The sequence below is a fragment of the Canis aureus genome, chromosome 32, assembly GCF_053574225.1.
Source record: "Canis aureus isolate CA01 chromosome 32, VMU_Caureus_v.1.0, whole genome shotgun sequence".
Taxonomy (NCBI): Eukaryota; Metazoa; Chordata; class Mammalia; order Carnivora; family Canidae; genus Canis; species Canis aureus.
In genome coordinates this window covers 39,175,105-39,189,861 of record NC_135642.1, presented here as the reverse complement: position 1 = coordinate 39,189,861, position 14,757 = coordinate 39,175,105, and the positions used below count along the sequence as shown (strand labels likewise).

At 36.1% G+C, this 14,757-nt stretch overlaps 1 protein-coding gene across 4 annotated transcripts in view; it reads left to right on the top strand.

The window, feature by feature from the left end:
• The window catches only part of UACA (uveal autoantigen with coiled-coil domains and ankyrin repeats), a 91,479-nt gene that overhangs the window by 60,610 nt on the left and 16,112 nt on the right, over positions 1–14,757 (top strand). For all 4 annotated transcript variants that reach the window (XM_077881711.1, XM_077881709.1, XM_077881712.1 and 1 more), the window contains exons 6-13: positions 592–662; positions 762–868; positions 3,281–3,462; positions 4,576–4,613; positions 7,725–7,793; positions 10,719–10,826; positions 11,569–11,601; positions 12,073–12,171. In XM_077881711.1, the coding sequence (XP_077737837.1) occupies positions 592–662; positions 762–868; positions 3,281–3,462; positions 4,576–4,613; positions 7,725–7,793; positions 10,719–10,826; positions 11,569–11,601; positions 12,073–12,171 (707 nt within the window). The remainder of the gene's footprint in view (positions 1–591; positions 663–761; positions 869–3,280; positions 3,463–4,575; positions 4,614–7,724; positions 7,794–10,718; positions 10,827–11,568; positions 11,602–12,072; positions 12,172–14,757) is intronic.

Here is a 14,757-nt window from a genome sequence, read left to right as displayed (position 1 = left end):
GGAGTTGAAACAATATTATTTTATGAAGTTAACAATTTTTTTTCATAATACAAATATGAACCCTAGTGTTGGTCGAGAGGAAGTAGTGTGTGGTTTTATAATATAATTTTCAGCAAAATGACCCTGTTTTGCATCATTAAAGCCAGACATCTCAATCTCTGCTTTTAAAAGGAAATACGAATTAAAGGAGTCGAACCTTATTTACTGTGATTCTTCTATAAAGACCTGAATATGATTCATTAAAATTGAGCTAATTCTTCGAGGATCAAGTCTGTTATAGCCACATTTAAGAATATAAGTAGAAAATTTAAATATCTTTATTTCCATGTTTACATTTAGGGTAGCAGTATATTGTCTTCTGCAAGGGTGACAATATTCCTTGGTCCCAGTAAATTGTATACAACATTTATAAAATGATCTGGTCTTAGCCATATTCAATAATGGGGACTTATAATGCTACACTGAGAGTGGACGATGTGAAGCTTGGTAGTTTAGAAATTGGAGAGCTTATGCCTTACATGGACGTAGCAGAGCACCATGTGTCTTACCAACAGATGTTCACCATTTATCATTTTCCTTTGTTCCTCAAAGCAATGGCAGACTGTCCTTCCAGCATACAGCTGCTTTGTGACCATGGGGCCTCCGTGAATGCCAAAGATGTGGTAAGTCAGTCATGTTTGTCATTTCAACTCATGCATTCTAACTTCTATGTTTTGAGAGATTTGTTGTCTTAATGCTGTTTTATTTTCGTTGTTGCTTAGGATGGGCGGACACCGCTGGTTCTGGCTACTCAGATGTGTAGGCCAGCAATCTGTCAACTGCTGATAGATCGAGGGGCAGAGATTAATTCCAGAGACAAACAAAACAGGTAATTTTTTTATCACAGCTCCGCAGACACCAGCTGGATTCACAGTGACTCTGAAACTCTGCTGCTGTGACTTGTCCTTTCCATCCCCCTTTGGATATCTCTTTCCTTGGAATTAGCACCCACTTCTTTTTCTTTCTTTCTTTCTTTCTTTTTTCCCCAGAGTCTGATGAAGGAAGGAGAGGAAAATAGGGGGAGATGACAGGGTAAATGGTAAATGTGGAATCCAAGCAGTGATTGGAGCCTGTGTTCAGGTTAGAAAACCAAAGAAAGAGGAATTACATTCCAGTTATTTATTTTAAAGTTTTAAAACAATCTTTAATGAAAAATGGGCTTGGATAAGATATGAGGGCGAATAATTTTAAAAAATCACACCTCTGGTCTGCTTCTTTGTTAGTGAATCTTTTGAGAATAAAGGTTCTTGGGTGTCCTGAAGCTTGGCATTTTTCCGTAGACTTTCTCGATGTATTCTCTCTCCTTAACCTGCCTGGGCTTAATACCGTCTCCATCTCTGAAACCGAGTTCATTTCTGCACCCTGAAGATCCCTGTGCTTATTTTTGCTTCTGTGTTCCATGTCATTTTAGTAGACGTGCTCTAATACTTTCCATAATTCTCCCCTTCCTCTCCTCTAGGCCTAGTGTATGGTGGTGCTCTATTATAATTCTTAGGTTCATAGTTACAATGTTTCCGACAATGGAATATCTGAAATATATCCCATCCCCTAGTTGGAGCATTTCAGTAATTTATAATAAATTTTTGGTATTTTGTAAATGATTACTAGTAAAATTGTTGGTTTCTTTTGACTTAATTTTATTCTTCTAAACATATATCCTATTTTTTGTAGTTCACTGGAAATACACGTGTAATAAAAGTCTTTAGATGTCGGATTTTATAGCTTTCCTTGTTTTTATTGTTCAGACCTCTCAAAGGAGGAAATTCTTAAGCAATTAAATCATTAATGTGATTATTAAGGAAGTGGCTTTTTGGCATTTGTTTTTGCAGATACTATAATCTGGTTCCAAGCATGACTGAGAAAATTGGGTTTAAAAAATAAAGTTTAGGATCAGAGAAGGATGATCGGGTTGATCCATGTATAATGCCTTATTTTTTTTTTCTATAGATCTTCTGTTTTCCTAAGCACTTTGGAACGCTCCCCTCTCCCCCCGCACATGCATGCGCGCGCGCGCGCACACACACACACACACACACACACAATGAGGTAGGGAAATGTATATTAAATAGGCAAGGTAGCAAATGGCTTTTAAAAAAATTAAAATCTGAGATGCCTGAATGGTGCATTCAGTTGAGCTCCAGACTCTTGGTTTTGGCTCAGGTGGTAATTTCAGGGTCATGAGATCAATCAAACCCCACGTTGGGCTCCATGCTCAGCACAGGATCTGCTTAAGACTTTTTCTCCCTTTCCCTCTCCCCTTCCCACTGCTCTCTTGCTCTCTCTCTCAAATAAATAAATCTCAGAAATAATTAAAATCTCAAATAAAATTTTAATATAAAAACAAGTTAAAACTCTGTTTTTTTCTTGCTTTATCTGTAATATTTTTCCCTAACAAAAAAAAAAAAAAAAAAAAAAAACAACTTTGTTGGTGGTACCTGGTGTATATAAAATTGTATTCCAGTAATTATTGGGAAGTATGAAAGAGAAATAGGACATACATAGAATAAAGGCAAGAATCTGTTTCCTTATGAAATCCAATATTTTCAGTCAAGGACTGTGTTAGATATAGGATAAGTCAACCTCATTTCATTAGATATTTTTTGGTTTCCTCAACAATTAAAATAGGAATGGGACAAAATAATTTCAGGGGTCCTTCTAAATTTCCATGATGATTCAGTTGTTTACATGGTATTATTGCTATTTGTACTTTTAATTGTTTCAGTGCTGATGATACTGTCAGGGCAAAATAAACCAGTGGTCCATGATAATGGGGATAATTAAGAAAGGTTTATCGAGGAGGCAGGATTTAAAATTAAGTGTGAAGATATGAAGGTCTCCAGTTAGGAGAAGGAAAGATCTTTTGAGGAGAGAAATCAGAACTGGAATCTGGATTTGTTGAAGAGGTTTGCATGATGAGTTTCATTCAGTTCATGAAGGGACTTGAATAGTTTGGGTTTATAGCTATAGGTTTTAAGCAGTTGGGGTGACCTTATCAGTGGTGGAAGATTTTTGTGGTAACTTGTAGAACATGGAAGGACTGGAATAAAGGAGATTAGTTTGGTAGTAGAAGTAACAAATGTATGTAAGCTGATGCAAGATAAAAATATGAAGTAAAATCTGTATAACAAGTATGACTTTTAAAAGTAGTATCTATTCTTTAGGAAGGGGACTTCTGGAATGTTTCTGAAATATTTTCTTGGGTCTTCTCAAGGTCTTTTATTGCTTCTGTCTTCCTTCTTAGAACTGCTCTCATGCTTGGTTGCGAGTATGGTTGTAAGGATGCTGTAGAAGTCTTACTTAAAAATGGTGCTGATGTAAGCCTGCTGGATGCCTTGGGCCATGATAGTTCTTACTATGCAAGAATTGGTGACAATCTGGACATTCTAACTTTATTGAAGACTGCGTCAGAAAATACCAACAAAGGTAGGTAGCAAAGTAGCTAGAAAAGCCTAGCTTAATAAAGAGCAGCTTTTAAAGACTCAGATGGTGGAACTGCAGTTGGTAAGAAGCAAAGCATTCCTTAATGCCACACATCACTGGTCTATCTCCCTCTATGCCATGGCATTGTGTATTTGTGTTGTGGCAGTCATTTGCTTTGAGGCTGTGCATGTTGCGTGTGTTGGCTAGTTTATCAAGTAAAGCCTCCGTACTATGGAGTAAGTTAAGAAATGGGGAGAAAGAGCCAAATCAAGTGTGTTTTACTAATATGTATCCGGATTTTTGATGAGGAGGGTTGCAGTGCTTGGCTTTTATACTTAGAAAGTTTTAAAAGAAAGAATCATTGTTTGAACATGTATATAAAATATTCAACTAGTATTTATCAGATATCTGTACCAAATAGTTTTTTTTATGTTTTTTTTTTTTTTTTAAAGAGAAATATCCTTCCAGTCTTTTCCCTATGTGTGAAGTTGAGGTCACATGTAGTAAGTTGCAGATTACTTTTTGTGTAATAAATTTTGAAGGGTTTTCCCTCATAAATATTTTGTCAATAGTATGATTTTTATTAATGCATAAAATTCCATATATTAAAGTCTAATGTAATTAAGTAGTTTTCTGTACATGTCATTTAAGTTGTTTAGAGTTTTTGCTAATGTGTATAAAAACTTAATGACTGTTGTTATGAACACATATTTTAGCATATTTTTATTATAGTCTTAGGATCAATTCCTAGAAATTGAATCATGGGTTTTGGGAAATACTCATTTTACGCTTTCGATATATATTGACAAATTGCCTTCCAATTCTCGAGTGTTAAAAATTTTGTATTTTGCAATTGCCTTGCCTTCCTAGCATTGAATATTATCTACGTGGATGTAGTCATAGCAAAAAAAATTAATAATTTTGTAATTTGACAGGTAAAAATAAGTCATTGTCATTTTAACTGTAAAGTAGTAAGCTTTAGAGGGGAGTTTAAAAGTGATTTCCTTAATGACTCAATTGTATAGTTAGGGAATCCATGATTTGTAATCTACCCAAGGTAACCTGCTCTTTTACTGTTTCCCTCTCTTCTCTCTTTCTCTCTCTCTAAATCTTTAGGGAGAGAACTTTGGAAGAAAGGACCATCTTTACAGCAGGTAGATCTTAATTTTTAAAAATTGTATATATTTTGCAATTTCAGTAAAGTATTTATCAGTTAATGATTAAATGTAACTGTTTCAGGCTTAAGTGCATGCTGTTTTCTCTGCTCAATCATGCCCATGTAGAACCCTGGTATTAAGATCCTGAGGCTTTGATGTAATCATTCAGCTTGAGACTGTGGATCTCAAGTACAGTAATATAAAGAGTATATCCAATAGGAAATAAATAGCCTCCTGATTGCTGACTTTGAACATCTAGTCCTTTCAAATAAGAGATATTGTACTTTGTTGAGATTCTTAAATTATGAATTTTAGCCTAGCAGGTCATAAACATAAACATTTCCCCCCTACTAATAGAGTGAAATGTTTACTGTTCCTGGAAAATTCTTCCAATGCTGTAAAAAATAAAGAAAACAAATCAAAAGTGATTAATATTGTGATTTCAATACCACTGTTAATAGTTTGCTTTCTTTGTGCTTCTTTTGCCTTGTTATTTAAAAGGACTTTGAAAAAACACAGTACATGAAGTAATTCATACTTTGCTCTAGTTGTATTATCAAATCACTATGTAACCCTGGTTTTGTGTCCCACCTAGTCTCAGTAAATGTCTTATTGTTTTCCCCTAATCTCTTCAGGTTAGCGTAAGTGGGGCTGGTTTACTGCACTGTCACCATCTTGCTCAAGAGCTAGTGTAGGCAGCTTTCCTCTTCTGTTGGCTGTTCCCTTCCAGACTTTCAGCTTTTCTCTAGTGAGAGGAACCTGAGCACTTCCAAACCCTGAGGAGAGTAATCAGGTACCTTCTGAGAAATTCTGATCATCATTCTCTCTGCACATCATTCCTCTACCTCTCACCGGAATCCGAAAGCTATACTAGAGCATGTTTTCCTCTCTAGTCCATCAGAATTAAGTAATACATTCATGCATGGGTCATGTCTGCTGTCACCTTACCTTTCTATCTGGAGCAGCCCTTTCCACCTTCTCCCCCATTCCTCAGATGACCTAAGTGGAAGTAGAGTGGGAAAAAATGCACCATGTTATGTCTGTGCCAGTTATCTTACATGGGATCAGAGAAAAGTGATTTCCGAAATATACATATATTTAAAATAAAGAATCATTGAGTATTAATGTGGGAATGGCATTCTACTTAGTGTTCTAGGAGGTATCTAAATGAATACACAGAGTTAATATTCTGCTAGGAGTGGTAACACTCAGTACTTCCATTTTTTGTTGAATACGTTTTAAAGTATCTGCTGTAAATAGGATTTGTTCCTGTACTAAGGGACATATAGTCCCTGTTATCAAGAAGACTACAGTATAGTTTTTAAAATAAGACTTACTCAAATTCAGTCAGAGACAGTTGTCATTTGATCTCATTCATTTGTGGAATTTAAGAAACAAAACAGAGGATCTTAGGGGAAGGGAGGGAAAAATAAAACAAGACAAAATCAGAGAGGGAGACAAACCATAAGAGACTCTTAACACACTGAGGAAATAAACTGAGGGATGGGGTGACAGGTAACTGGGTGATGGGCATTAAGGAGGGCACGTGATGTAATGAGCGCTGAGTGTTGTATAAGACTGATGAATCACTCAGCTCTACCTCTGAAACCAATAATACATTATATGTTAATTAATTGAATTTAAATTTTAAAGAGATTTATTCGGTTATTTGCTTAACAGACCTCTGTGGGGCACTTAGTATATGTTCTAAGTGCTAGAGGATCATAGTGTACAAAGTTGTTGTCTCCTGTTGCTCCCAGCCTACTGAGAGAAATGAAAACAATAAGCAAATGCTAGTATTTGGTATCATAGCATCTGCTTTGAAGAGAAGTGGAACAGGATTAGGGGATGAAGAGGGGAGAAGCAGGAAGCTATTTTAGATGATGCAGTCAGCAGAGGCCTCCTCAGGAAGTGACATTTGAGCAGAGAGGCCTGAAGGAAGCAAGAGGGGAGCCACAGGGCTCTGTAGGAGAAGCCTCATGGGCAGAGGGCAGGGCAGGTGCCAGTGCCCTGAAATAGGACTATGTTTAACACATCCATGGGGCAGTAGAAGGTCAGCACGGAGGAGTGATCTGCACATGACCAAGGAGGAGAGGCGGGTGACATAAGCAATTGCCAGATGATGAAGGACCCTCTGAAGGGAAGGCAGCGGGGATGAAGGTAGAATGAGGAAATGGGTCAGATCCCACACAAAGAACAGTCCTTTGCTGGAAGGAATTAGGCTAGAAATATAGTTTGGGCCAAGTCATGGATATGGAATATCTTTCTAATGCAACCTAATTCTAAATACAAACTCATTTGAATGATAGTGAAAACACGTGGTTAAACAAAACTCAACATATAATGCAAAACATAAAAAAAATTTCTTGGAGAATTAAAGCACTTTTTTTTTTTTAAGCTCTCAGAAAGAAAGACAGTAGCTTTCTAAATTGTTATGTAGATTTAAATGTCAGTTTGGGCCAGAAGAAGGTTATATGCTCTCTTGTTTAATAATTGTGTTATGTTTTTATTAAAGCAAATCTCTAGGCTGGAGTAAGATTTCAAAGCAGTAAGTGTACAAAACAGAGCATGTACTGAACCAAGTCATTTAGAGATCTTTTTTATATAGCGCTGGTCAGAGGATTGTCTGTCTCTTTCTTATCATACCTTTGATATTTTATCAGTGCATAAGGAAATAAATGATTTCCATATTTCCTTTCAAAGTTAATATAACTCCCTTTCTTCCTTTTTAAGTACTAGATCTTTCCTTTGGGAATGGCTGATGATGCTTTATATAGTTCAACTTTAGTTTTATGTCTAGTACAAATTCTACTTTTTAAATCTTGGTAACTTTAGTTAAAATAAGTCCTTCTTAACAGTAAGGATTTTAAATTTTATTATGTCTTAGTATTTTGAAATCAATTACACTCGATTTATTTAAAACCTCTATCCTTAAAGATGCTTTCCGCTTGGAGTTTTAAGTGCAAACACTGCCACCTTGTGTTATGTACAGCAAAATTTAATGTTGGATAAGCTGCAGATCCCTAATTGGATATGTTGCCTACTGAGGAAAATGTACTTTTCTGTATTTTCATAGTTGCTAACATGTATTCTCATATTTTGCCAAAGCGAAATTTGCCATACATGCTAGATGAAGTAAATGTGAAGTCAAGTCAGAGGGAGCATCGAAACATTCAGGTAAGAAGGAAAAAAATGGTATCTTCTTTGTAAAGGATTGCAATGTTGTTTGTAGTCGGGTAGGATGGAAAGAGAAGGAGCAGGGAATGTGGGGGAAATAAATGGGCAGCGGAAGGGAGGACAGCCTGCTATATTTTGTGATTTTGTTTTCTTGCCCAATCCCTTATAAAAGAATTGATTTTTAATATGAATGTTTGTGTCCCATTATCTTACAGAAAGTATTATTTTAGTATGTATCTGGAAGCAAATCATTTATCAACTTTATATAACTTTTTTTTATTGATTTAAATATATCTGTTTTGGGCCATAAATCCTAAATTTGTATTCATTTTAGAAAGCTAAGTACTGTGATGAAAAATGATGGTTATTGTTAACGTAAATGAATATTTATTTTGTTTAAGCATTTTTTTATTTTGATGAGAAGAAACCACTTTGTTTAACCATACATTTTATGTTCGTCAGAGTGTTCAGAAAATAGTTATTATATGGATTATGTCGGAGGAGGATTCCATAATGAAATGGTCTGTGACTGAAATGCCATTAAAATATAAATCACGTAGCTGTTTTCCATATGATAAGGCAAAAGCATTTTATTTGGGCTTTTATACTTTACTATGTAGTATTAAGAAAGTGAACTCTAGCCCTAAATTGGAGCCTTAAATGTTTTATCAGAGCACTGAAATAATTAATGTAGTAAAAGCATTAGGACACTTTCATAAACTTGAGAGGTTTAAGCAAAAGTTAAAATGGCATATTCTGTTTCCAGGTGATGCTTTTATTTATTTTATTAGAATCATGGTGGTTTGCTGTCTTGTATATACTTATATTAGTTAGATAGCATAGGACCATAATCTTCTACAGGCACTCCTCAGAGACACTGCAGTTCAGTTAAATAAAGCAAATATTACAGCAAAGCAAATATCGCAATAAAGCAAGTCAAATGAATTTTTTGGTCCCAGTACATATAAAAGTTATGTTTGCATTATACTGTAGTCTATTAAGTATGTGGTAGTATTATATTTTAAAAAACCAATATATATATACCTTAATTTAAAAATACTTTATTGCTGGGGTGCTGGCTTAGTCAGAAGAACGTGTGACTCTTGATCTCGAGGTCATAAGTTTGAGCCCCACGTTGGGTGTACAGATTACTTAAATGTTTTTTTTTTTTTTTTAAAGAAAAAAAACCACTTTATTGGTAGAAAATTCTAGCCATCATTGGAGTTTTCAGTGAGTTATCATCTTTTTACTGGGGATAGAGGGGTGCCTTGATGTTGATGGTGGGGAGTTGTTGAAGGTTGGGGTGGCTGTGGCAATTTCTTAAAATAAGACAGCAACGGATTTTGTCACATTGATGAACTCTTCCTTTAACAAAAGTTTTCTTGGTAGTGTGCTGTTTACAGCATTTTCCTCACAGTAGAACTCCTTTCAAAATGAAGATCTTCTCAAACCCTGCTGCTTTATCAACTAAGTTTATGTCGTATTCTAAATCCTTTCTCACCATTTCAATAATCCTCACGGTATCTTTACCAGAAGTAGATTCCATCTCTGCTCTTGCATAAAAAGCAACTCCTCAGCCATTAGTTTTATCATGGAATTTGCTACCAATTCAATCCCATATTCAGATTCCTCCTCTAATTACAGTTCTCTTGCTATTTCTACTACATCTGTAGTTACTTCCTCCACTGAAGCCTTGAACCCTTCAAAGTCCTCCATAAGGGTTGAAATCTACTTCTTCCAGACTCCTGCTTATGTTGGTATTTTGACCTCTTCCCATGAATCAAAAATGTTCTTAATGGCATCTAGATTTCCAGAAGGTTTTCATTTTCCATTGCTCAGATCCATCAGAAGAATCTCCATCTCAGGTGGCCATACAAAATGTATTTCTTGAATAATAAGCCTTAAAAGTTGAAATTACTCTTTGAGCCATAGGCTGCAGAATGGATGTCTCGTTAGCAGCCTTCATAGAATTCATAGAAGAAGACTTAGGGCCTTGCTCTGGATTAGGCTTTGGCTTAAGGGAATGTTGTGGCTGGTTTGATCTTCTCTCCAGAGCACTCACGCTTTTTCCAAATCAGCCGTAAATCTGTTTTGCCTTCTTATCATTCATTTGTTCACTGGAGTAGCGCTGTCCATTTCCTTCAAGAACTTTTTCTTTTCATTCACCACTTGGCTAACTGGTACAAGAGGCCAAGCTTTTGGCCTTTTCCATGCCTTCATCACCAAGTTTAATCATTTTTAGCTTTTGATTTAAGGTGAGAGATGTGTGACTCTTCCTTTCACTTGAACACGTAGAAGCTATTATAGGGTTGTTAATTGGTCTAATTCCAATACTGTGTGTCTCAAGGTATAGGAAGGCCTGAGGAGAGGGAGAGAGGTGGGGAAACAGCCAGTGGGTAGGGCAGTCAGAACACATACAGCCTTTATTGGTTAAATTTGCCATCTTAGATGGGCACAGTTCATGGTGCCCCAGGACAATTATAATAGTATCTTTGAGGATCACTGATCACAGATCACCATAACTAATATCATAATGAAAAAAGTTTCAAATATTTTGAGTTACCAAAATGTGACAGAGACACAAAGTAAGCAAATGATGGTGGAGAAACAGTGCTGATAGACTAGCTTGATGCAGGGTTGCCGCAAACCTTCGATTTGTAAAAAAAGAAAAAAAAAACCCCCACACACACAATCTCTGCGAAGCACAGTAAAGCAAATCTCTATAAAACTAGTATGCGTGTATATTATTTCTGATCTATAAATTTTAAGTCATTTCAATGTCATTGAAACTATCATGTCTTTGGACTTAAAGCTGTTTTATGTATGTATATATCTGTACTGGATAACAAACTTCTTTTAAAAATTTCTTCCATAAGAATTGCTCTGTTAAGCCTGGTCTAGCACCTGTTATCTTTACTATTTAAGGAGCTGGAGATTGAAAATGAAGATTTGAAAGACAGGTTGAGAAAAATTCAGCAAGAACAGAGAATATTACTGGATAAAGTCAATGGTTTACAACTACAGCTGAATGAGGTAAATAATCTACATAATATTAAAAAATTAAAAACTGTTTTACTATCCGTGATCATCATTGATAACAAATCATTAATGATCACCTGCCACGTCAAGTCATGGTGCTAGATGCTAAAGGAAGTACAACCAGGTCACTGCCCTTGAGGAAAGTTCTATCTTACTGGGATCTTTACGTGAATCTTTCAGTGTCACATATAAGAATAGGGAATACTGTTAGTGTACGGTAATAGCAAAGCACTGAACCATGGTTGGAGGGTTGGAGAGAGAGGAGTAGACGAAAGATGTGAGGAAGAGGATTAAGGAGTTGATAACTAATGGGTTCTCAGAAGAATCAAAGTGCTTTTGAACGTGGTCAGTGGGAGGAACGAGTGACAGCTCAGACCACAGAATTGGTCATCCAGAGACATTTTCTCCTTACGTCCGTGTTCGCAATCTTTTTTTTTTTTAATTTTTTTTTATTTATTTATGATAGTCACACACAGAGAGAGAGAGAGAGGCAGAGACATAGGCAGAGGGAGAAGCAGGCTCCATGCACCGGGAGCCCAACGCGGGATTCGATCCCGGGTCTCCAGGATCACGCCCTGGACCAAAGGCAGGCGCCAAACCGTTGCGCCACCCAGGGATCCCCCGTGTTCGCAATCTTAAAGACACGTGCCAGTTTTTTACAAAAATATTCACTGAGCTCATGCCTTTAAAAATAAACTTTCACTAATGAAAATACATTTCTTCTTTTTAAATTTAGGAAGTGATGGTTGCTGATGATCTGGAAAGTGAGGTAGGATGATAGATTTTACTCTAAAGCTGTAAAATGTTATGTAAATTGAAGATGATATTGCTGTAGAGGTTTGAGTCCTGAATTGGGATGGGCACGAGGATTAAAGGGAAAAACAAAACCTACTGTGACTATAAAAATATGTTTTAAGTACAGAAGCATGGCATTTTGTTGTTATTGCCTCTGAATGCCTCATTTTCTGTGAAACCTTTTATGAAAAGGTGTAAAATTCTAAACATTATAAATAAAATGTCTGAAAATTTAAGATTTGAAACAACCAGCAGAAATGTGATTTTTCACAGTATTGTTTGTATATATTATATATTTTATTAGTATATTTGTAGAAATTTTGAACTCTACTAATAGTTTAAAATACTAAAAAATCAAAGTAATTCTAATTCACATTTCTGAAACACATTTTTAACTCAGTTGCACATAGTGATTTTGCTCTATGTTCATTCCTTTCCATTTCAGAAAGAAAAGCTGAAGTCTCTTTTGGTGGCTAAAGAAAAGCAACATGAAGAAAGCCTAAGAACTATTGAGTCTCTGAAAAACAGATTTAAATATTTTGAGGTATAGAAAGCTTAAATAAATTATTTTGTATAACACATTATGGGCAGTGCTAAGGAGCTTGGAGTCAGGCTTGAATTTGAATGATTACTTTCTTCCTTATTGTGTGACTTCAGGCAGTTTATTTAAAGTCTCTGAACTTGCTGCTGCTTTTGCAAAATTGGGGTGATGGTGCCTTTCTCCACAGAGTAGTTTGCAAAGGTTAATTGAGACCACTGAACTGACCTTCGTGGGCTGGGCATTCCCTTTCGTCCCTGTCCTCTTCCCTGGCCTTCCTCTTTGTCTTTACCTTTATAGAACTTCACACTCTTATTTGCAATGTTTATGATGGTGATAAGAACAAAGTGTCAAACAATGAATGGCGTATTTCCAGGATTGGTGACAAGAACAAAGTGTCAAATGAATAGTGTGTTTCCAGGATTATCTCAGAAAGGGTTTTGTGTGTGTGTGCATTAACTACAATGCTTGGTTGAGAGTAGTGTATCAGTAAGGCTCAGTTCATATACTCAGCTTTAGTTGAATCAGTTAGCTCTTAGTTTTTCCAAAGTCGTGGTATTTTTAAAAGTTTTTGTTGAGATACAGTGTACATTATAAAGTGCACATGTTAAAGTGTGTACATTGAAGAATTTTGACAAGTCAAACACACCAAGATCAAAAAGTAGAATACACCCAGTACCTAGAAGCCTCCTCACACTTGCTTCCTTCACGACCATGCTTCCTGCCCTGACATGCCCACTCTCCTGAAGAGTGGAGTTTTTCACCTGCAAAGTTTGTTTTGCAAGGCCATAATGAATATTTTAATAAATATTGTTCATCCCTGGGGCTACTGAAGAAAGTGGCTAATTCAATATGAATCTTTTATCTTTACTGGGTACTATAACCCCAAAGTACATAAGAAAAGCAATTATTTTCTTTGGAGATGAAAAATATGTGTGCAGTGGTGAAAAAAAAAATGTAAAGACATGATGGTTGCCTGAAAAGAAATCAGATACAAAGAGTATATATTTCATGATTTCATTTTTACGAAATTTGGAATCAGACAAAACTAATCTGTGGTGATGGAGGTCAGAGTAGAGGCCACCCTTTGGTGAGCGGTTACCGACTAGGGGCGTGAAGAAGCTTCTGAGAGTGCTGGGAACGTTCTATGTCCTGATCTGGGTTGTGATTACCCAAGGTATACATATGCAGACATTTATTGCGCTGCACATTTAACATTCATGCACTGTACTGCAGATGAATTATGCCTTGATGCATGTTTGCATATATATGACTGAATTCTGAAGATTATTCAGAAATACAGGTTCATAAGCTTATGAACTAGTAGAGTGGCTTCTATCTTTCACATTTGAAATTTAAAAAAAGATTTTATTTATTGAGAGAGAGAGAGAGAGAGAGAGAGACCATGCATGTTTGTGTGTATACGTGGATGGGGTGGGGGTGGGGGGAGCAGAGGGAGAAGCGAACTCCCTATTGAGCAGGGAACCCAACAAGGGGCTTGATCCCAGGATTCTGGGATCGTGACCTGAGCCAGGGAGAACGCTTAACTGACTGAGTCACCCAGGCTCTCTGAAGATGTTTGTTTTTAAGGTTAATAGTGAAACTAGTAATAGCTAACATTTTATAGCACTGACCGTGTGCCAGGATACTGCTCTGTGCACTGTACATGCATTTCATAGACACATCAACTCTGTATGGTAGATCTTATTCTTTTCTCCACTTCATAAATGAGGAGACAGAGGCACAGAGCAGTCTATTTATGAGGGGCTCTGTAAATAGTAAGTGGAAGAGCCAGAACTTTGAACCTAGGCGATCTGACTAGTTTCATGCTCAGATAGCTTGAATGAGAAAATACAGATGTGTATATGAGATTCCTGAGGTGTCCATCAAAGTTGGATATCTATAATCAGATACTATTTATGTGTATTACTTTTCTTCTAAGAGTGGACTCTTGCATCTTAATAATAACATGTTTTTCTGCAGCTTTCGACAAACTTGGGAGCCAAGTCTATAACTTTCAACGAGGTTATAATATATTGTAGAAAAACAACACGTTTTTGTCTTATAAAAACAACACATATATTTTAGGATACTGAGAAAATGTGGTTAAACTAAGAGCAGAAAATAAACACACCTATAATCCTAGCACTCTCAGCCCCTGATTGATCTTTCAGAACTTCCTTTGTGCATAACCTGTGCATGCACATTCAACAGGTGGGAATATTGTTTTATAACTTTCTTCCCATAATCCAATGGGGACATTTTCTTTAGTTGATACATAAATTAATTTTGATGAATTTTTATACTAGAAATGAGTGTTTTACTTTCAAGAAGAAAATTAGAGGCCCACTTTATATGTGACCCAGTATTTATGAAAGTAACCATTAAAAGCTAAGAATGTATTATTTATAAATATTGAGTACCTACCGCTATATCATCTCACATGATAAAAATTCCTCATAAAGTGCCGACAGGAATGCTGCATTATGTGTAATATATAATATGTAAGCAGTATCCTTATGTTGATAGGAAAAATATGGGAAAATATGGGTATTTTAGAATGAAGCTAATTTTATGTTACAACTCATCTGT